Genomic DNA, 23,939 nt, shown 5'->3' with positions numbered 1-23,939 from the left:
AATTTTTTTTTCTAGAACCTCTGGCTCCTTGGAATCCTTGCCATCTTTAAACTCAAGGTCCAGAGGGGCCAGGCACTGGTTCAAGTCTGGAGAGCATGTTCCTCAAACAGACTTAATTGTGCTTGGGCTCTGGTATCTGCTCACTGCAGATACTATGTAAAATGATTTTCACATTTTCACTGGGATGTTTGATTTCATCTGGTTTTCACTGTGTCTTTTAAAATATTTTCACTATAAAATATTTGATACCTATTAAAGAAAATACATGATGTATCTAAGGCATGAAGGGTAAGAAAACAAATACTGCATACCCACCAGCCACTGCGTTTTTAAGCAATTAACAGTAATATTCAGTTCCTTTCCTCATGTCTCCTTTCCCCTTTCCCCTCAGTGGGTTAAAAATAGTGAAAGAGCAGCTGGAGAAGCCTTGAGGGTCACTCTGTTTCCTTCTCCACAGAAGTGCCTACATCTGCCTACTGAGAGTTTAGGCATTGACCATGAGTGTTACTTTTATAACAAGAAAGCTGTTCAGGACACAGTTTATCCCTCACAGTCCCTCCCTGCCCCCAATAAAATGGCTTATCTATTTAAGATGCATTTCCCAAGAGGACCTTTGACAGCTTTGGTGTCTTCTTCTGGCCATGTATATCTCCCTCTTGCCCTTGGCCTCCCCAAACCTAAAGATCCACAGTGATTCAGGTGGTACCAGGACCCATTGATTTTTTTCATCCTGCTCCATTTTGCCTGGCTCTTACCAGCTACATATCTAGAGATAAACTGCCCACGTTTGCCTGCCAGGGTTGGCCACATAGGCAGAGGACAAGCACTGTCCCTCTTCCCTAGAGCCATTGGACATTATTGGTGTCTTCTGCAGCAGGCTCACAGATGCTAGCAGAAGCATCTTGACATGATTAAGGCTCTACATAGTCTCAACTATTAAGGAATTTGTAATCCAGTGAAATATTAATCTGCACAAATATACACAGTATATTAGAGGCTCTCATAAGCTTATCTGTTTAAATATTACCTCAGCGTACACAACTGATGAATCACTGAACTCTACCTTTGAAACTAGTAATACACTCTATGTTAATGAATTGAATTTAAATAAATGAACAAATATTATCTTGGCAATTCATCGTAAGGAAAAAAACTTCCTCCATTAGCTTAAGTGAAGAGAAAATTTACTGAAGAGGCACAGGGAGATCTCTCAGTACCTAATTTCAGGACACTTAACCATGTGTCGCAGGGGCTGGAGAGATGGCTTCTTTCTCTGGGGTCTCAAGATCGCTCATTTATGGCCCACACATTTATAGCTCATTTATAGCACACAGCTTTGGCTTGCCTGGTTGTTCACTCTGACTAGCTGTGTGCCCTTTCTAATTAACTGTCCACTGTTACCTGGTGAAAGTCTCTACAGTGTTTTTTTAACCCTGGGTCCCATGGTTCCCTTGAGCATCCATGCTTAGAATTCAGGGTTTGGGGGCACCTGCGTGGCTCAATCGGTTAGGCATCTGACTTCAGATCAAGTCATGATCTCAGGGTCCTGGGATCCAGCCCCATCTCATGCTCCCTGCTCAGCTTGGAGTCTACATCTTCTTCCTCTGCCTCTCCCCCTGCTCATGCTCACTCGCTCTCTCAAATAAATAAATAAATCTTAAAAAACAAAAGAATTCAGGGATTCATGAGTTGGATGGGGGGGATTGCAACCTTATCTTCAGTATCTTGTATCTAAAATTCAGCATTTGCTTCTATTATAAATATAAGCAAGATCCACTACTGCATTAGCAGCATCTATGATTTCTGTCACCAATAGAAATCATAGATTTTTTTAATTTTTAATTTTTTTTATTTTTTAAAAGATTTTATTTATTTATTCATGAGAGACAGAGAGAGAGAGAGGCAGAGATACAGGCAGAGGGAGAAGCAGGCTCCATGCAGGGAGCCTGATGTGGGACTCGATCCCGGGACTTCAGGATCATGCCCTGGGCTGAAGGCAGGCGCCAAACTGCTGAGCCACCGATTTTGGGGATCCCCAAAATCATAGATATTTTTATATCATTTTATAGTTGCTACAGATATGAAATATAGTTTATGTTCATCACTGTTTGAAATTATGAGTTATTAGACCCACTGCTAAATCTTCTAGTTTAATGTATTAATAAAGAAGCATTATGTTATTATATCACTCATTTAAAAATATTTGAATAGCAGCACTTTAATGAATTGGTTTTCTTTGTAATTTTATATGTTTTATTGTAATGTTTTTACAAAGAGTCCTCAACCTTCACTTGACTGTGTAGGAGACGATGGCACACAAAAAAGGCTAAGAACCCATGCTGGGTGGCTTTTGGGTCACATTCCTGATAGAATCTGATTGGTCTAGGGATTGAGTTCTCTTGGGTCAGGTGTCCACCTTGGTCTAATTAGCTGAGTCTAGGGGATGTGATCACGTAATACAGATAAGACCCCCTCATCTTGCCCTTTCATGGGGCACTGTGGGTGACTAGGACACACTTCCAAAGAAGGGAGCTTAACTGAGCAAGCCACCTTAATTTGCTTTGAAGCCATTTGTATTTGATACAGAGAACAGTTTTCTTGCACAGTCATGCTGTGCCATCTATCTAGGAAATATGTGCTGTGGGAACACCTGGCCAGCTCAGTCGGTGGAGCATGCAACTCTTGATCTCTGGGTTGTGAATTCAAGCCCCATGTTGGGTATAGAGATTACTTAAAGTCTTTTTAAAAAGTGTGCAGAGTGCTTGAGTGGCTCAGTCAGTTAAGCGTCTGCCTTCAGCTCAGGTCATGATCTCAGGGTCCTAGGATAGAGCCCCATATCAGGCTCCCTGTTCAGCACAGAGTCTGCTTCTCCTTCCCCTTCTGTGTACTCTCTCTCTCTCTCTCAAATAAACAAAATATTTTTTAAAAAATGTGCTGTTGATCATCAGAGAAACCAGTAGAATGTGGATAGATCATCATGAATCCAGAAAGAGATCTACTGATGGTTTAAGTGGCATCATGTTAGTATGGCAAGGAAACACGGTTTGTAATTGGAATAATAGTAAAATTTTAATGCTTAGTGAAAAAAATTCTCCTCTACCTCCCCTCCCCCAGGATCATGGATCCTTGGGAGAGCCACTCTTTCCACATGCATTTTTCTCCTAATTATAGGTTCCATGTTCAATCTGTCATAGATGTGCTCAACATATTCATCCAAGATATGCAGTCATTGTGCCAGGATACAGCATGATACTTAACTATCTGCTCAAAGAAGGGCAAAGGACATTAACACTGAGGACATGCATTCTTCTCACCTGGGGCTGAGTTAGGAATTTGAGTGCAGAGATTTTCAGAGCTTCTCATTTTCCTGGGACAATATCATACATTCCCTACATGACACTTTGTCCTTGCTAGCTTTCCTGCAGTCACACCACTAACTCTAATAGCTCTGGCAGCAGTGATTTGGGCTGGGGACTGGTAGTTGGCTGGTTCCTGTAAATCTCTCTCCTATTTTCAACTCAATATGCTGTTCTGAATTAATGGACCTATCTTTCCCCCTCCCCCAGCCCCACCTTCATATCAACCACATGGCATTGCTTCTGTTTGCCTCCAGCACAGGTTAAGAGCAGAGAGTTTGGGGGAAATCTCTGACAAAGACAAAAACTCCTCCCTGATTTTCTGCTGTTCTTTCAGGGCAGGATGGGCATAGACCTGTGTCATAGAACTGAACATATTTCGCTGAACCCACAATCATTCATTTATTTCTTTGGACCTAGAATAATCTGGCTCAAGGGAAAGTGCTAAGTAAGTGAATAAGTGTATTTGTTTCTGTGGCCTGAGATTTTTTTTTTTCCTTGATCCTGCTTTCGGGAATTATCTCCTGCTATTAAGCAAGGATTTATTCTGTATGTGTGTGTATGTATTTGTGTGTGTGTGTGTGTGTGTGTGTGTACTCCCTTGTTTATTTAATAAAGAATTTAAAGCGGCTTTTTCAGTAATCCTTTGAATCTTATTATCTCCCAGTCCCAGTCCTGGAAAACAGTGTTCCCTTCACCTATTCCCAGAGAACTTGGAGCTGAATATTTACTAGAGTCTAATTCAGCATCCTTAGACCTCAGGCTGGCTTTAGCAGGAAACAGCCTTTGGGATGGTCAGGCTCAGTGCTCAACGATAGAGCTCAGACTGTGGGAAGCTGCCATCAGAAAATCTCAGGGCATTGAATTTCAAAAGTACCCAGGGCTCACAACCTCCAGGTCTATTTATTCCTCTCATCTCCCTACCCCCAGCACCCTTCTTACCCCCTATCCCAGTCAGTACATCCTTTGCCTGATATCAATAGTTTTTGCTCTTACAAGCTGATAGGAATAGCTTTATAAAGAAAGAGCCAGAAATGGCTCCAGGTTATGCTGTGTGCGCTAACTTAAACTCTACTGGGTTATGGCAATTTTTTTTTTCTAGGACTGTAAAAGGACAAAGAACCAAGAGTTCCAGCCTCTTGCTTTTTAGACTTAGTGAGGGACTGGCAGTTAAGGGCCCATATCTAACTGGGCTAATTAGTCAAAAGAAGGTCCTCAGCCAGGATTGGGGTACACTTCCATTCCAAAGCTCTGAAGCTCTGCAGTGAATATAGACTGTAGACTCCACAGGGCCACGTCTGTGCCCCCAAGGCAAATGCCCAGCACATACCTCCAAGCCTGGCATATTGTAGACACTCAGTAAGTATTTGTAGAATGCACCTGAACTGACAGCCTGGTCGAGGAGATAGGAAATGAGTAAACAAAGAAACAGTTGAAAATTACTGAAATTGTTTTGAGGGAAAATAATAGACTTCTGCAAGGACAAATACTTAAGATGATATGGTCGGGGGCCCAAAGAAGTGGGTTTATTTAAACTGAGTTCTGAAAGGTGAGGAGGCACCAGCTTTGAAGGCAGTGAGGGCTAGATATATATATATATATAAGGAGATGCCCTTAAACCCCTGGCCAGCTAGAAGTCATGCCGAGGAGGAAGTCTGCATGCCTATTTATCTAGATTCTTGGAGGCTATTTATAGAAAAAAAGGAGAGTCTACTGTTGATTCATGGTTAGTGTGTTCACCACGGCCCCCACCCCACACCATTCCTTACATATCCAGCTTTGTTTTATAATGCCTTAGACCTAGCGTTATTGACTGGGAATCAAAGGCTCCAGTGTGTGGCTGGCCATGAAGAACAATTATTTGTTTATGCGTCTGAATCCTCAACCAGACTATGAGCTTCTTGAAGGCAGCAAGGTCCATCTCAGCCTCAGGATACAGCACACTATGTGGCATGATCATCAGTTTTGTTGAATGATTGAGTTAATCATTTAATTAATCATTAATATTTGCTGAGTGCTTTCTATGTGCCAGGCAGCATAGCAAGCACCTCCCATGTATTAGCTCATCTAATCCTCATGATAACTCTATAGTTATTCCCAAAGTACCATTGGAGAAACAAAGGCTTAGCAAGATAAAGTGATGGATTTGGGAATTTGAGCAGAAGCATTTTGACTCTAGAGCCTGTACCATACAGCCGAATTAAAGTGCTTCTGGTTGCCTTCAAGGAGTAGAGATTGCTTAGAATGCTCAAGGGAATGGGATTAATACATTACACATGTGATCTCATGTAACACTTCTCACAACAACCTTCATGGATAGGAATTATTTTACCTGTTTTGTAGAGAGAAAATTGAGGCTCAAGGAGATTAAGTCAGAGGTGCCTCAGTGGCTCAGTCAGTCTCTTGATTTCAGATCAGGTCATGACCTCTTGGTCGTGGGATCGAGCCCTGCGTCGGGCTCTGTGCTCAGTGCGGATCTGCTTCAGATTTCCTCTCCCTCTCACTCTGTCTCTCTAATGTAAAAAAAATAAAAATAAAAAAGAAATTTTCAAAAAAGAGATTAACTCACTTAGCTAAGATAATAAAACAAATATGTAAATGACAGGCTTACTTTCAGAGACAGGGCTGCGTGGCTCTGGATCCCGTGCTCTGTCTCCGTTCTGTGTTAACTCCAGTCACTCAGTCACTGGACAAGAATCTGCTACACTGTGTTAAAGTCCTTTAAATGTTGTCCAGGCCTGTTGGGAGCCTGAGAGTCTATTCCTGAAAGAGGAAACAGAGTGGGAAAATGGGAAGCAGATAGGGGGAGAGCAGAGACTTTATCTTTCTTAAGAATCCTTTTTAAAAATTGAGTTATAATTCTTCTACCATAACATTTACCAGAAATGTGCAATTCCCTGGTTTTACAATATTCACAAGGCTTGCAGCCATGGCTACTATTCTAATTCCAGAACCTTTTCATCACCCTAAAAAAAGAATCTCTGTACTGATCTGCAGTCATTCCTTATTTCCTCCTACCCCCCAGCTCTAGGAAACTGCTAATCTACTTTGTCTCTATGTGGATTTGCCTATTCTGAATATTTTATACAAATAGAATTATACAAGATGTGGTCTTTTGTGTCTGGCTTCTTTCACTTAGCATTATGTTTTCAAGATTCATCCTCTGAAGCAGGTATCAGTACTTCATTCCTTTTTATGGCAGAATAATATGCCATCATTTTGGGTATAACACATTTTGTTTATCCATTCATCAGTTGACGAACACTTGCGTTGTTTCCACTTTGGGGTTATTATGAATAATGCTGCTGTGAACATTCGTGCATAAGTTTTTGTATGAACATATGTTTTCAGTTGTCTTTGGTAGAGACCTAGCAGTGCAATTGCTAGGTCATATAGTAACTTTACATTTAGCTTTTTGAGGAACTGCCAAATTGCTTTTCATGGTGGGTTATCTTTTATTAATAAATGTTTTAAATTGAAGTGTAAGATGTATATAGAAAAGTGCCCATGTCATAAGCGTATAGCTTGAAGAATTATTACAAAGTGCACATGGCCATATAATCAGTACCCAATCAAGAACTAGAAAGTTTCCAGTGCTCAGTACACACCCCCTCCACAGGATAACCACTATCCTGATTTCTAATATGATAGATTATGTTTGCCGGTTTTGAACTTCATGTAAATGGTATGATACGGTATATACCCCTTTGTGTGTCTGACTTCTTTCACTCAACAAAATGTTCTCAAGGTTTATCCATGTTGTGGTGAGCAGTGCTTTGTTAATTTTCATTTCTGGATAATCTTTCATTGTAAGATCATACCACAATTCATTTATCCATTTGCATTGGATATATACATAGAACTGGAAGGGTTGCTTCATAGTTATACACTGGATTTAATAGATCCTGCCAAACAGTCTTCCAAAGAGACTATATCAGTTTGTACTCACACAAGTAGCATCTTAGAGTTCTCCTTGTACCACACAACACTTGTATCACCTGCCCCTTCCCTTTTGGCCATTATAGTAAATATGTAGCAGTGCCCTGTTGTGGTTTTAACTTCCCTAAAAACTGAGGTCCTATACTTTTTCATGTAATTATTGGTCATTTAGATTTGACCAAGCCTTTTGTCAATTTTCTCTTGGATGATTTTGTCTTTTTCATATTGATTTTTAAGAGTTTTTTCACATATTCTTCTATTCTGGAAATGAGTCCTTTGTTGGTTATGTGTATTATGGGTACTTTCTCCCATTCTACAGCTGTTTTTGCTCTTAGTGGTGTTCTGTTGATGAGCAGAAGTTCCTAATTCTGGTGTAATCCAATTTATCAGTCTTTTGTGATTTGTGTCCTATTCAACTCTTACCTACCTAAGGTCATGAAGGTCAGGCCCTTATCATGTGTGTGTGTGTGTGTGTGTGTGTGTGTGTGTATGGGGAGGCAATGCATCACCCTACAGAGTAAAATTTCGTAGGGTGGACAGGACACTGTGTCACCCTACAGGGAGCAGGCAACAGGCGGGAGAGCGGGGAGGGCAGGGAGCCCCGTGAGATGACAGCCACCATGGGCTGTGTTCCCAGCTGTCAAGCGTGTAATCTGGAGTGAAAGAGAATCCCTTTAGTGGTAGAGGTCCTACAGAGAATACTAGCAGATCCTCTAAATCACCTCTGTGCCCTCTAGACCCAACTGACTGTCCTTGCTTCTCCCCTCAAACGGGAAAAAAAGAAAAGAAAAGAAAAGAAATCTGTACTCCTGAACAGTGCTTGTGGCCCGGGACAGGGATCCAGAGCCTTCAGAGCCAGGTGCCTGCCTCATAGCTGTGATTTTTGTTGTTATTAAACCTAATACGTTTTTTTCTTCCTGATTTTTACCACACGGTTTCATCTCCATTTGGGAAGAGGATGATGAGGTGGCTGGACTCGGGAGGGGTGCTTGACCATCGTTCAGACTGGTTGTCTCCCAGACGGGCTGGCCGGAGCCCCTCCCTGAGCCAGAGCGGACAGGAGCTGCTTGTTCTTGGAGCAGGAGTGGGAGCTGCTGCTGCAGTTTCTGAGGGGCTCCGAGGATTCCTCCCCCCCAGGAAACCACTCTGGTCCCCCAGCCCCTTTGCTGCTTGTTAGGCGCTCTCCAGACTAGAAAGCCACGGTTTGTGCTGGGGCTGGGTGGGGCCTCGGGGACAGTTTAGGCTCAGCCCTGCAGAGGGGAGGGGTGGCTATGGAGTGAGCAAAGGGTCACAGCTTAGGCTGTACCATTTGCTTGTCACCTTGAGAAGTTCCACCTTGTCTAGCAAAACCCCCTTTCAGAGGCAGCCACCACAAAGGGCTCTTATGAGCACAGCGGCCCCTGCCCCCACTTCCACTTCCACTCCCTTTACCATTATTTTTCTTTTGGGGGCAGAGCTGAGGGGCCTTCCTGCTATGACTTTGAGGGGCTGTACTTATTTTAAAAGGAGATTTAGAGTCTAGAGCCTCCCTGTACCAAGAGACTCCTTTTGCTGATTTTCTAGTACCATTGGAGGACACCCTAAGGCTTGAGTAAGGCTTTCCTTCTCTGGAGGGCCTTTTGTCTTTTCCTCTCTCAGCCTCTTGGGCCATTTGGGGATTTAAGAAGCAGGTGAGGGCTAGCTTCTAGTACTAGGCCTCAGAACAAGGACCAGCGTCCTTCTGGGGAAGTGGGAGGCGGGGGCAGAAGGGAGGAATGCCCATCTCCCTGGGTAACTCTAAGAGGTATTATAGCATGGTGGTTCAAGTGTAGGTTCTGGGCTTCGGCCTCCTGGGTCTTCTACTTCAGCATCCTACCAGTTTCTAGCTGTGACCTTGGCTGGGTTACTTAACCTCTCTGAGCCTTTGTTTTCTCATATATAAGATGAGAATGATTTTAGTGCCTCATTGACAGGGTTACTATGGAGATTAATTGAGATAACGCATTAAAATGCTTAGCCTCATACCTGGTACACCAGAAGCATCCCAGAATGGTAATCTTACTGATACTATTCAGGCCATGTGTTTGGACATCTCTCTTATGGTCTCCCTTCCCATCTCTTATCTCTTCTTCTTCTTCTTCTTTTTCAAAGATTTTATTTTTATTTAACAGAGAGAGAGAGAGAGACAGCACTTGCGGGGGGAGCAGCAGAGGAAGAGGGAGAAGCAGATTCCCCACTGAGCAGGGAGCCCCATGCGGGGCTCGATCCCAGGACCTTGAGATCATGACCTGAGCTGCAGGCAGACACTTAACAGACTGAGGCACCCAGGCGGCCCCTCATCTCTCATCTCTTCTGACTGTACAGCCCAGGGAGCTAGCTGGGCCTCAAAGTGGAAACAGAAAAATCTGAATAACATAAGTAGAACTGGACTTTATCTCAAACTGTTTTGAACTTGCACATATCTTATCTCCATTGCATTTCCAGCACCAAGAGAGAAAGAGAGAGAGAGAGAGAGAAAGGCAGCGAAATGATCCCATAAGAAGGGCAGGCCACAAAGAAAGTGATTTAGCAACTTGAGATCTCATACCTGCAGGCCTGAATGTATGAATGGATATATGCAGCCGTTCCCCCACCTTGTTTTAACGTGAGGAGGGGCCAGGTGGATTGGACTGGATGTGCAGCTCCCAAACACATGATTCCGTTCAGGCCTTTCTGTGTCCTCTCCCACGCAGAGCTGGGCGCTGAGTGGGTGGGGGCTCAGGGCCTCAGGGGGAGCTCGGGGCTGCAGGGAGAGCAGGGCCGGGTTAGCCGCACCGCCAGGTCAACGGCGGCCGCCAGAGTGGTCAGGGTAAGGCCTGGCGTGGCCCAGACCCAAACAAAGCTAAAGCAGACCAAACACAGGAGCAGCCTCAGCTGTCTGGTCTTGGCGTGCCATCTCAAGGGCAGCGTGCCTTGGGCGCTTAGGGTACCGTGTGCTCTCCCAAATCAGCGAGATTTGCAATCAGTGGGCTGAGAGACTCAGGGCTGTTCTGTGAGGCCCAAGACAGAGGCTGGATCTTGCCCGAAGCTCTGAAAGAGCTCCTTCGAGAGCCGAGCCGCTATGAAATAATTGAAGTGAGGAGGAGGGAGAGGGAGCTGGTGGTCTCTGGGGCACCCGGACATCACCCTTCCCTCTGTCCTAGTAACATTTTTTTCTCTCAGACTCTGAAGAAATGCTGAGATTAATCCCATCAAAACACATTTATCTCTTCACAGTGTGCATGATGTGTCTGCAGCTCATGTTTTTCTTCTTTCCAAAGAGCCTTTGTTGAGTGTGTGTGTGGTTTGGGAATGGAAATGGCATAGTCTCTTGCACAAGGCACACTCCGGGCCAGGAAGTGGTGGTGAGAAGGGGCTCCCGGCTGAAGCATCATTGGACAAGTTGGGCTACGTGGAATGCTTTTGCTGCAGATTTTTTGGGGGAGCAGGCTGTTTGTGGAGAGGTTAGCTTCACTCTCCACTATGGTACCCACCCCACCAGAAAGAGTATAAGGGGGAGTGAGTGTGAGACCTGAGACCTTGACCTCTGCAGGGGGGGTGTCTTGAACTCTGGGAGAGCAAAGGAGATCTTTGAGAAGCAACAGGGCAGGTTTGGGGGAGATGAGGAGACATATATATACTGAGCAGGCGACCTTTACATTATTGCATGTGTGGCCCTTTCCAGCGTCTCACGAAAGTAAGCACTGGTAGGCAGCCTCGTTTTTCTGGTAAGGACTGTAGCCACTGAGTGGCAAAGCAAGGATCCAAAGCTGGTACCTGCTGATACGGAAGCCAGGCAGCCTTGGTCCTTACCAGAGTCTCAGGGGGGGGTCCGTGTGTCAATGGTGGACAGGGAGCTATTGGTCGGTTACCAGCTAGGGTTCCCATGACCGTGTGTCCCTGCTCTGGGCGTTGACTAGTCACTGAATTGTTGGAAGAGCATATGTTTCGGGCTGCAGCAGGGAAGGGTTAATATTTGGGTCAGACCTGGGTTTTTTTGTATGCACTATAGCATTAAGGCTTTTCTTGAGCCTCCTTGGCACTGGGCCGGGGCCAGGCAAGAAAAGTCTCAGTTTGCCTTACAAAGGAAAGGGACAGATATTTCTGGGTACTTACTCTACTCTCTCATTTAATCCTTTCATGAACCCTGATACAGATATTGTTTGTCTCAGCACCGCCCCCCCGCCCGCCCCGTCCATCTATCCATCCCTCCATTCTCTCTCAAGAAGCAAACCTTGACGAGTGTAATAACTGCCCAAAGTGTTCCCACTAGCAGGTAGACCTAAGGTACAAATCCGGGTCTTTGGGTTCTCAAGCCAGACCTTAAAGCTTGTTTCAACTTCTCTTTTTTCTTCGAAGAATTTTTTTCCTAATCCCTGGATAATCTTGCTGCTTCCTCTTTGAGTGAGAAGCCACTTGTGCCTTTCTCTTTTTAAACCGTGATACTTCCCCTGGGCGTTGGGTTCATCTTTCCTCCTGCTCTCACCCTTTTGCTACTAAAGCTGGGTCTGTGCTATGGACCTAGGGGTCATTTCAGGTTTTCTTTGGTCTAGGGATTTATTTTAGGTTTCTGGGTCATCCCCCTGTGACATCTACCTTCTGCCCTGGAGTGGAGTGATCCTTGACTCCACTTGAATGATACACCTCACTCCATCAGCAAATCTTGCCGGCCATGCCTTCAGATATACCCAGAATCTGGTCACTTCACGCCACCTCCCTTGCTGCCACTCAGGCCCAGGCTCCCACCACCTTCCACCTGGTCACCCTAGCAGACTTCTAGCAAATCTGCCCACTTGGTCTCTTGTCCTTCAACACTCAGAATGATGCTTTTAAAATGTGAATCAGATCATTTCACTCCCCTAGAAGCTCTAATGGCTTCCCATCTCACGGAACAAGCTAACATGCTACATTAACTCGCGTTTTCAAATAAATACACAGACATGAATGCACCAACCTGCCTTGCTCATCCTCCGATACTGGGTGACCATCTAACTGATTGTGCTAACTGGGACCTAATAGGAGAGAAAGAGACCTCTATTAATAAACAGCAACAGGCGTGAGCCAGGGCTGGACCCAGGCACACTGGGAATCTGGTCCCTTGACCCAGATAGCCACGTGGATCATTCTCTCACTTCTGTTTGGGTCTTTTAAGAACATTACCCTGTCAGCGAGGCCTTCTTTGGCCTCTATTCAGAATTGTAACACATTCCAGTCCTTATCTTGTAGTGCCTGTGCCGATGTATTTTTCCCTGTGGTGCTGTCACCATCTGATAGCATGTTTGTGTATGTTTTAATTAGCTATGTGTTTGTTGTTGACCGCCCCCCCCCCCCCAGAGTGTAGACTTCAAGAGGGCAGGGGATTTTTTTTCTTTTTTATCTCTTGTTCAATCTGTTATATCCCTCGCATCTCAATCATCCTGAACACTGTAGATGGTTAGTAAATATTTGTTGGGTGAATGGATTGAGGATGAAGAGGAGCACTGGGGAGGAGTTCTGTTGGTAGAGTCTTTCCCAGTAGAGTCCTCATTCCTAAACCATTTTTTTGTTGTTATTCTTCTCTATTTATCTTGGTAACCCTTTGGCAATGTGAGACGTTAGAAGAAGTTTCCAATGTGCCCTTAACTCTAAACAGAGCTGGTGATGAAAATGTCCATGATTTCCTAAAGGGAGGCTTGAGCTCTCCAGGGCAGGGAGTTTGTGAGATCTACTGGCATAGTTTACCAAGTTGCGAGTTAAGAGGGAAGAGAGGAACTCCTTCCCTCAGGAACTTGTGTGTTGGGGGCCCTGCCCTGAAGGGTGTGCTACTATGATGGTTGAGAGCTGCACCCGGCTTCTGGGGCTGGTGCTAGCCCAGAAGACCTGCTCAAGGCTGATGCTGGGGAGTTCCGGTTGGCGTGCTTCCACTCTCTCTTCTGTCCCCTACACCTGTCTCCTGGGCCATGGGCCCACATTGGTAGGGTGAGCAGTATGTCAGGGTCCAGCCTTTCCTTACTCAAGATTCTAAAGGTTTCTTTCCTGAAACAGCCTCAGGGAAAGAAAGGATGGAGAGTAGGGTGGGAAATCTGACCTACCTTTCTTTCTTCCTTCCTTCCTTCCTTCCTTCCTTCCTTCCTTCCTTCCTTCCTTCCTTCCTTCCTTCCTTCCTTCCTTCCTTCCTTCCTTTCTTTCTTTCTTTCTTTCTTTCTTTCTTTCTTTCTTTCTTTCTTCTTTCTTCTTCTTTCTTTCTTTCTCTTTCTTTTTTCAAGATTTTATTTATTTATTTGAGAGAACTCTAGCAGGGGCTGGAGGGGCAGAGGGAGAGGGAGAAGCAGGCTCCCCTGAGCAGGGAGCTCAACTCAGGGCTCTATCTCAGGACCCTGAGATCATGACCTGAGCTGAAGGCAGATGCTTAACCAACTGAGCCACTCATTCCTGATGGAAAGCGACAATTGGATCTTTCCAGCAGATCCTGCTGGGGTCACAGAGCAGGAGGGAGTCTTGGATTTCTGGACCACTGGAAGTGAGTCTGAGACCTCCCAGCGGCGATGGGAGTAACACACACATCTCCGCTAAAGAGGGGAGTTTGGGTGCTAGGAACCGATGTGGGCTGCAGTAGGGAAAAGGAGGAGAAATAAAATGCCCTATGGGATTTCTGTAGCTTTGATTTTCCTAGAGTTCCTGAGATGGCCAGACAGCAGGGGCCAAAGTCCCAGTGAATTGGAAATGGGAAAGCAGTGTAGCTCTGTGTCCCCTGGAGGGTCAGAGTCTAGCAGTTCAGTTAGTGAAGAGGTTCAAAACGTAGCAGGCAGTCTACAAAGGCAAACCCAGAGGATGCTTCTGACCCCTCACCCTGGATTCAGTATTCATTTGGAGCCCAGCAAACCTTGGCAAGCTCAGGTGTAGTAGAGAAAGCCACTTGGTGAAACAAAAGGAAACTCCCAGGGGCATGGCCTTAGTTCAGAAAACCAAGCCCTTAGCAACCTGGAGGGTATGAATTTAGCCTTCTGGTTTTATTTCCCACAAGGTACATCAACATATCCCGTCTTTTCACACCTTTGTGTTTCAAATACTTCTCCACATTCCCGGTGGGACTTTGCAAGGCTAGACGGATACCTCCTCCCCTTGGTCCCCCCCACTTCCCCCCAGGCTTTTTGCAGGACTATCAGAATTCCTCCCTTTCTTCTTCTCTGGGTTATTACCCTTCTTTATAACTCTGTGACAGCACAACGCTTGGAAAAAACCCTAAATCTGCCTGTTCCACGCACTTGAACTTAAACTCTTTGAGGCAGGGACTCTGTCTTACTTAACCTGTAACTAACTCAGTCCCGTTCTGAGGAGAGAGGGAAGCCTGCATCTCTCCCGGAGTGCCTAACTCACAGCAGGATCTCAATAGCTTTTTGCTGCGTAGAATTGATTCTGGGTTAATCAGATGAACGCATTCCACAGTAGACCGACCTGTCTCCTCTGCCCTCCCCGCTCTGGGCAGTGACCCGCTTTGCGGCTGGTACACCTTGCTCCTGGCTCCTTCGTACTTATGGCAGGGGGCACTGCTGTTTGCTTTTCTTAGGCCTGACCGGCCTTTGATCTCGGCCGCCTGCCCCAGCTCCCAGCACAGGAAGCCAGTGTTCCTCCTTCCCAGGCCCAGGGGCCTTTCTGCTTCCTTTGCCTTGCATCTCGTGAGGATCAGCCTAGGGAATCAGTGATGATGGGAATGACTGGGATTGAGGGAGGGCCTCAGCCCCTGAGGGTTCCAGGTGGGGCCAGCTTCTCAGGGAGAACCTCCAGATTCTCTGTTCACTTCTTTGCTGTCACCTGCCAGGGCTTAGTCCTGAGCTGGATGGCAACTGAGGCGAGCCATCAGCAGTGTAGGCGCAGGTGGATGTGACCCTGGGAAAGGCTGTCTGGCCCTTTTGACTAAAACTCTGCCGTGTAGAAAGGTGAATAGGGGAGTCATTATATGTGTCAGCCCTGAGGCCACCCTGTCTGGATTCTGATCCTGCTCCGCTGCTATCTAGTTGGAGCCACCTCAGTAAAATGGGATCATACTAGTGCCTACCATGTTCATTCATTCACGGGTAGTTATAGAGCCCCTACAACAGTCTAGGTGCCAGGGAAACAGGGAATAAGACCAAATGGGTTAATACATTTAAATGCTTAGGACAGTGTCTAGCACACAGTAAATATGCAGCAAATGTACCAATGTTCTTTCCTTCTTTTTTAAAAAAGATTTTATTTATTTATTTATTTATTTGAGAGAGAAAGAGAGAGAGCATGAGCCTGGGGTAGGAGCAGAGGGAGAGGGAGAAGCAGGCTTCCCACTGAGCAGGGAGCCCAATGTAGGGACTCGATCCCAGAACCCTGAGATCATGACCCAAGACAAAGGCAGACACTTAGCCAACTGAACCACCCAGGCACCTCCCAATATTCTGTTTCTAGTACTTTTCTGAGAGTACTCAGGTGGGATAACTTTTGACAACAACTGCAGGACCAGATCTCTCGGAGACAGGGAAGGACAGAGGAAGGCCCAGGATATAGGTTCTGTCTTTGGACTTAGGCTCAGGACGGCACTGGCTTTCGTGGCCTCTCATTTCTGCCCCTTCATTTTGAGACTCAGTACAGGAGCTGGCTAAAGATCGCCCTAGAAAACGTAGGAGTCTATTTGGTTCCATGGAAAGGGCAGCAAGGGGTGACCTGGGACTGCTGAGATTTTGCCTCACCTATTTGTACAGAGAGCACCGTGCCTACCAAGCTGCGTGTGGAGAAGCCTACGAGAGGCAGGCCACGTTTCTTGAGCAATCTGAAGGGAGGTCCTGGAGACATGAGAGATAAGGAAGGAGACCAGCTGTTGGCCTTTCCACTGTCAGGGCTCTCAGGCTGTAGGGGATGTAGGTGGAGCTGCAAGAGGACAGGACTTGGAGGAGCTGACACTGAGGAGCATGGGCATGGGAGGGAATGGCGGACAGCCTGAGAGTTTGCCTTCATTTCCAGTTTGCTCCTCCGGGCTCTTTTATTTCTGCTGTGATTGCTGGCCAGGAGCAACTGCGTTCTGACTCAAGTCTCCTGATTCATTATCTGTGGTTTCCAGTGAAAGTCCAAACCTGATACAGTCCTTACAGAAGGTCAGGGTGGAGTACAAATAGATGCTACATTTCCTGGGAATCTGCAAGTATTTCAGCCACCATCATACTCAGGGGGAGATAATCATGACTGGTGCAGCACACTGCTTCTCCTGCTTTCTCGCCTCCGTCCTTCTCCCACGGAGGGTCTTCAGAAATGAATGCCTTTATAGCACAGAGCAAGTGCCCTTGACGCGAGATGCAGGTCGATCCAGGATTCTTGGGTTGGTGCCCTGTGAGCTACTGGCATGGCCTCCCCGGAGACCTGCTAGCTTGGCTAGCCTCCTCGGAGACCTGCTAGCTTGGAGCCATGATGATGTGCGTGCACAGGTGAAGTAATTCTAGGTCCTTTCCAAGACCGTAAAGCGCAGCCAGTTTGAGGACCCCTGGATACCATATGCCTTCAACTCATTTTTACTGCACTTTCCTCTGCCTTCTGCCATCACTCTGAGTCTGTTAAGCCAAGTGTACGAAACCTGAACTAGGCAAAGCATTTTCCTGTGGTTGTAAAACCGTGGTTCATTCACAGCAAAGGAAACAGGTGAATAGAATGTGATGATGGAAATATTTCTCAACTTTCTTCCCATCATCACCTTGCTCAGGAACTTCCCCTTTTATTTTTTATTTTTATTTATTTATTCATGAGAGACACAGAGAGGGAGGTAGAGACATAGGCAGAGGGAGAAGCAGGCTCTCTGTGGGGAGCCCAATGCAGGACTCTATCCTGGGACCCCAGGATCATGACCTGAGCTGAAGGCAGATGCTTAACTGGCTGAGCCACCCAAGCACCCCCCTCCATATAAATTCTTTTGGGGCTGATGCCAGTCCTTCCAGTGGGATATCAAACTCCTTTTATCTGGCAATACAGGATAACCAGTGACTGCATCTCTTCTCTCCGTAGAAACTACCAGAGGCATGCAGTGTAGGCAACGGAAGACCCTTTGTCACAAATTTACAGAGTCTGTATATGGCAGTCACCAGACAAGAGATCCAAGTGAGACAGGAGCATCTAGGCACCGGTAAGTAGCTCCAGGGATATTTGGTTTCCCTGGGTGTAGAGTTAAGGTGTAGGGTTGTACACCATCCAAAATGGTAGCTCTAGCCTCTTGCGACTATCTAAATTTAAATTAAATACAAATGAAACAAAATGAAAAATACCTGTCCTCATTTGCTGTAGCCACGTCTGAAATGCTCAGTAGCCACATGTGGCCGGCGGCTACCAAGTCTGACAGCACAGATGCAAAACATTTCCCTCACTGCAGAAACTTCTGTTGGAACTGGTCTTGGTGCTTAGGAGAATTAGTGAGAGGACCAGGAGAAAGATTCATCTCTCTACCTGAGACCTGGTAGGAGACGTCTGTTGACATCAAAGAAACTCTTACCCTATGTAGTTAAAGTGGTCCTGGAGAACCTTCAGAGTAGAAACAGGGCTTGCTGAGGATGAGCTGGAAGTTAGATTTGTGGCTACTTCTGTCTGTTTATATATTAGTACTAAACTCTGGCCTCAGTCAGAATGCTTGGTAAATGCTAATGCCTCCTTGGTAAGAAGAAGGCATTTATCACAGTCTTCCCTTGGTCTTTCTGATTTCAGAGGACCTTCAGCCATCAAGCAGTGCCTCCCCACCAGGAGCTGAAAACCAACTTGTGAACCAGCCCAAAGAGCTGATCTCTTCGGCACCATCCCTCCCAGTGCCTGAGAAAGAGTCCACAGTGAGTCATGTATCTGTAGCCCCAGAGACAGAGATCCTTGGAGTTGTCACCTAGTTGATGCTGCCTGAACAATATTGGAGGATATTTGTAACCAGGCCATCAGATTATGCATTTATAGATGGGGAGTCATGGTCTTTCATGTCTTACCTTGGTATTTCCTCTCTGCAATTCCTGTACTGAGTGAAGGACTTTGACTCCTTCTCTGCCTTATCCCACTTCCAGGGATGGTCTGTGAGGTTGTTCCTCAGGGGAGAAGGGCTGTACGCATGGCATAGAGTCCTCTATCACATTCGTTGCCTGACATAGACTTCAAAACACCGGTTTCAGCCACTCATCCCAACCAGAGCCACAGGAGCAAGATGGTCCCTCCTGACTTACGTGGATCTGTTCAAAACCTCTATTAATTTGGGTTCCTTTTCTTTCTAGGGTACTTCAAGCTCTAGGCAGAGGCCTCAGCTGTCAAAGGTGAAGAGGAAGAAGCTAAGGGGGCTCTTCAATTAACCTGTCACTGTCTCAACTGCTGAGGACGGACTTGGAGAATGGTTTCCTCGTGGCACCTTGAAAGGAGCTCCCATAGCAGCAGTATCTCCGAGACAGTGTTATATAGTCAGAGTCCCCGCTGCAAGGGTGAAATAGCAGGAGTTCATGTGCACAGGCATGGGTCCTGTTAACCCAGGGAATCTTGGCTCCCACCCATTGGGCATTGACCTTCCCTATCCAAGTGGAAGCCAGCTTCTGAGAACCCCATACCTTCCTCTCTTTTGTTGGAGGTTCTCCAGACCCAGGATCCTCCCATGGACTTTAGGTACAGAGGGCAAGTCAGCCAAAATGCACAACATGCTCAGGAAGCCTCATCTACCTTTCTCAAGAGTCCCTTGCCAGTCCCAGGTGCTCCTCAGAGACGCACTTCTCTTTTAAGCCTGGAATAAAAAATCCTCTGCTTTTGAGATTGCTTATTCTGTGGAACACAGAACCAACTTCTTTCACTTTACTGGGCCCCACCCATTGTTGTCTCTAGATGAAGTTTAGGCTCTCGATTTGCTCCTTCAGATTCTTCTCATGCTTCTCGTGTGGCCTGTGCTAAGCCTCCATTTGGGAACTTTGATCTCGAGAACTCTCTCCGTGCTGGACACAGCACAGAACAGATTGCTGCTATTCTCCTTTGCCCAACTTCATGTAGGGTGTTTTTTTGTTTTTCTGTCTGTTTCCAAGGCATAGACAACAGACTAAACCACAATATGGGATTGAAATTATAAAGAGCTCCGAGCACAAGGGCTGAGGTAGTTTCCCACTGGAGTGGGAGAGAAAGGGATTTTATTCTCCCATCCTTCATGTCACTTCAAATAACATGGTAACTAGGAGAATTTGAAAAGATAGGACAGCAGGGAACAGAAATGGCCACAGAGTTCTCAGAATTGGCCTAGAGAATGAATAGTGCTTCACAGGGGGGAAAAAAAAAAAGGTGAAGTTTGGGAATGGACGCCTGGGTGGCTCAGTGGTTAAGGGTGTGGCTTGGGCTCAGGGCGTGATCCTGGGGTCCTGGGATCGAGTCCTGCATTGGGTTCCCCACAGGGAGCCTGCTTCTCCCTCTGCCTATGTCTCTGTCTCTCTCTGTGTCTCTCATGAATAAATAAAAATCTTAAAAAAAAAAAAAGGCAAAGTTTGTAGGAGATAGGCAGCATCTTAGAAAGCCAGCTCTATGGGCCTGTCTGGCAAGATTTAGCAGACCGGGATTGGCAAAGTCCCTTGGACTTTTCTGCTATGTTTTCTCTATAGGTAAGACCATCTGAAACATTACTTTGGAGAGACAAGAAAAAAGTAGAGCTCAGATGTTCGCTGAGAGCTGTTAGGTGGAGGAAGGAATCGGGGCAGAACCCACGGAGGCCTTTCCTGGCTTATTTACTTACAATGATCAAGCCTCCTTCTCCCCATGCCTTCGTGGTCTGGGACGGGTATTTCTGTCCTTCTTTCAGGTCATGGGGAAGAGGACAACCCAAGCAATAGTAAAATAATAATGATTATAATAAGAACATCACTAATAATAAGCAGCTAACGGTTACTGAGCAGTTAATATACACCACATGCTCTAATAAGTGCCTGACATTGAATCCTCACAGCATCATATGAGGAAGATACTGTTAACCCACTTGGAAATAGAGTCTCGAAGTGGTTAAGTGACTTATCAAAGGTCACACAGCTAATAAGTAACCACCAGCATTTGAACCCAGACTTCTGAGTTATTAACTGCATTTGTTTATGTATGACTGACATTTTCTGGGAAGGGTGTTAGGCCTTCTTCCCCATCTTCCATGTAACCATCCTTCTCCTCTGCCCCTGCTCCTGTCAGTGGGATCTTCTAGCTCCCACTGGCTCTTCACAGCAGGAGCCTTTGGGGGCTCCAGGACCCCCCATGCTTTTACTGGCCAGGGGAGCCTGAGAACTCCACCAGGGCTCATTCTCAGGTACCACTGATAGTGCTGCCTCCAGACCACAGCGCCCCAGGATATGCCCCCCAGTCGGGACTGTCATTGAAGTGATCTGGGGACAACATGAAAACAATCCATCAGGTGGCTCACTTTGTCCTTTAGTTTCTTTTTTGGCATAATTTAGATAGCCAGATTTGGACATATGAAAGTATGAGGCCACATGGACTTGCCCAGCAATCTGAGGGGAAATCAGGCTGCTTCACCCTGGATGATCCCTCTGTGCTAAGACTACCATCTTAAGAGCATGTATATTTTTTCCCTAGTTTTTCTTTTAAAGTAGGCTCCACGCCAACCGTGGAGCCCAGTGTGGGGCTTGAACTCACAACCGAGATCAAGAATCAGACACTCAACCTCCTAAGCCATCCAGACACCCCAAGAATGTGCAGTTTTAGTCAGAGGGGGCTCAGGGGTTTGTGAAGCCCCTAAAATTGCGAGTAAAACTCTAAGAGCATAACTTTTTCATGTCCTCAAAAGGATGCATGACTTTTTCTTTTTAAAGGTTAAGTAAGGGCATCTCCCTGCCACTGCCCCCTTTGCCTCAAAGGTTGCTGCCTCCATGGGGATTGGCCTAAACACATCCTCAGAGTAGCGTTGCTCCCGGAGGCTCTGTCTTGGGTGGGTATTCCTGCCCTGAAGCTCTTGCCCCCCCAGAGCTAGGGGTGGTGGTTGAGGATCCTGGGGCAACTCCCGGGAAATCCTGGCCTCCACAGATTGGCGTAGCCAGGCTGTATTCCAGCCCTGCCCCCTGGCTTGGCCACCCCCTCAACCCCCCAGGCTCCCAGCCTGGCCCAACCCCCACCCCACATGCACATAAAAGGGTCGAATTCTCGTGGCTGCTCCATAAATTTTATTCCGTAAATATTAGTTTTCCCTGTGTTTAATAAAGCAGTGGCCCACCTCCCCGCCTACCCGCCCGCTCCCCGGGGCCGGGGATGGGGCCAGGGCTGGCTGGTGGGAGAAGGGACTCTTTCAATTGCTTTGGAGTATTTTTAGAAAAAAAAATAATATAAGGTGGTTTACACGGAGCAAGCCAGCAAACCAGGAGCAGGACTAGGGACCTCGAGGAAGTTCCTGCAGCAACTGGACCTAAAAAATAGGGAAATAGCGCCACCTAGGCTGCAAGGCCTACTTGGCCTCGCCGCCCGCTCCCCTGCCCCCACCGCCGGCGGGACAGGCAAGCTCTTTGCTGGAAGAGAAATCCTCGGCCCTTAGCGCTCCAGCCCAGCAGCACCTCCTCCAGTCAGGCCCCACTGCGGGGAAGGGCTTTCCTGGCCCACCTCGAGGGCAGCGCCCCAGCCGCCTCCTGGACAAGTCCCACCAGGCTCCCGGGTCAAGGAGGGAGCGTCTCCAAAGGCTGGAAAAGTTCTTGAGAAGGGGAAAAGGAGCTGCTGCTTTCCATCTTCCCACGGAACCCTGAGCAGCTCACCCTGGAAATCCTGGAGGGTGAGGTAGCCAAGAGAGAGACCAGGAGGGAATCTGTCCCTGGCACAGCCGGGTGCCTCCCCGGGACTGATGCACTTCACCTACAGGGAGCACTTGGCAGGGGAAGAGAGCTGGTCAAGGGTCTTGAACCCTCAGCCCGACTGCTTCTTAATTGTGTCTGGTGGTGCCTTCGAACTCCCGCTTCTGGCCTTCCTAGTTGCTGCAACCTCCCCTCCTCGCAGCCCTCACCTCCCCTCGCCCTGGTCAGCTGGTGAGGAGCGGGAGTCTCAAGTGTCAGTCTCTGAACAGTAAAGGCAGGAGGAGGGGGAATGGGAAAGGCCACAACCTAGTCTTTTGATGTCACCAGAGGCATCTCCTTCTCTCCGCAATTACTCTGCCTCTCATTCTCTCCTTTTTTACAAAACTAGGAAGATTGCTCCCAAGAGTCTAGGGGAAACCCAAAATCCTCTTAATAACCCTTTCTTGGGCCTCAGTGGTTGAGTGTCTGTCTTTAGCTCAGGTCGTGGTCCTGGGATCGAGTCCTGCATCGGGCTCCCTGCATGGAGCCTGCTTATCCCTCTGCTTATGTCTCTGCCCCTCTCTCTCTGTCTCTCATGAATAAATAAATAAAATCTTAAAACAACAACAACAAACTTTCCTCATGATGTAAGAAGAAGCTCTTTATCTGTTACGCCTATGCCCTCACTATGTGTGCTACTAATATAATCTGTGTTATAGACATATTTCCTACATGTCTTTTGTGGTCACCCTTTCATACTCTCAAGGAGTAAAATATTCTTTGAGAATAGAGTCCGTTTTTAACCCTAACTCAGAAAATAGCACCATGGTGGTATTATAACTACCAAATGGTGCGACTTTATGTTAACTAGGTTCTGATTAAGATCAGGATGTATGCTTTTCTTTTTTTAAAGACGAACATGGGGCTCGAACTCACAACAAGATGAAAAATGACGTGCTCTACCCTCTACCAACTGAGCCGGCCAGGCACCCCCCAGGACTTACACTTTCCTAAGCTCTGACCTGAAGTATTTTCTATATTCTGGCTTTCCTGAAGAAGAAGAAACTGTTCAAAACTACAGGAAGACCCCGTCCTTAGAGCTTAAGGCCCTGGGTTCCTAGTTCCTCTTATGAATATCAGTACATGCGTGGGCTCGTAGAATTGCAGTGGGTTATGCTGGGCACTCACAGAGAGGAACGTCGGAAGGGAAGGGAGCCCCACGTTGGAGGGAGAGTTTTCCCTAACTGCCATGACCTTCTGGAAGCTGCTACCGGTTATTCTTGTCGTGGGCCCCGTATTGTTCTATGCGCCCCCCTCCCCATATTTTGTTGCACAGGGTGTCAGAAGATCCCACCCTGAGGGGAAACATCCAGATAGGGAGAGTATGAGTTAGCTTGTGTGGTGCGTGTGTGCGCGATGTAGAGGGGACCTAGGGAATCCCTCACTACTCGAGCTGGAAGCCCGTCTAGCCTCTGTCTTTCGTTCCAGGCCCTTGGAGGAATACTTTTTCCATCTCCCGAGACTTTGCTTTATGGTAGTCCCTTAGGCTTCCTCTCAACTCCGGGGTCTCATTTCTTTACCCTGGCATGCAGGAAGTCATTAGGTGGCACCAAAGCATTCCAGAAAGGCTCATTTGCTCTTGCAAGCTGTTAAGTCCTACCTGCCCTTGGTTTTTCTCTCCTGGAGCCCAGCAGGTTCTGCTGTGCTTTCTACACTCCTGGACACTTTGAATGAGTGCTAGCCTCTCAGCACCTAACTCTCATGGGTTCCTGAGAGTCTGGGCCAGCTTAGGGGAACCCGGAAGAGGCGCTGGAAGGACTCCAGGGTGTGGGGAGCACACAGCCATTGACTCACCTGGGAAGATTGTGCCAGGATTACTTGTCCTGCTGGGCCAAGGGCCAGGAGTTAAAGGAGC

General features: G+C 46.9%; 1 protein-coding gene across 3 annotated transcripts in view; it reads left to right on the top strand.

The window, feature by feature from the left end:
- Window positions 1-19,044, top strand: part of NHEJ1 (non-homologous end joining factor 1) — an 82,460-nt gene extending 63,416 nt beyond the window's left edge. For all 3 annotated transcript variants that reach the window (XM_038585774.1, XM_038585777.1, XM_038585776.1), the window contains exons 6-8: window positions 17,289-17,406; window positions 17,979-18,097; window positions 18,524-19,044. In XM_038585774.1, coding sequence (XP_038441702.1) covers window positions 17,289-17,406; window positions 17,979-18,097; window positions 18,524-18,598 — 312 coding nt within the window. In that variant the 3' untranslated portion in view covers window positions 18,599-19,044. The remainder of the gene's footprint in view (window positions 1-17,288; window positions 17,407-17,978; window positions 18,098-18,523) is intronic.
- The last annotated feature ends 4,895 nt before the right edge of the window (window positions 19,045-23,939 follow it).

This window comes from Canis lupus, chromosome 37, assembly GCF_011100685.1.
Source record: "Canis lupus familiaris isolate Mischka breed German Shepherd chromosome 37, alternate assembly UU_Cfam_GSD_1.0, whole genome shotgun sequence".
Taxonomy (NCBI): domain Eukaryota; kingdom Metazoa; phylum Chordata; class Mammalia; order Carnivora; family Canidae; genus Canis; species Canis lupus.
The sequence above is the reverse complement of the archived record's forward strand: the minus strand, read 5'-3'. Positions and strand labels throughout refer to the sequence as shown.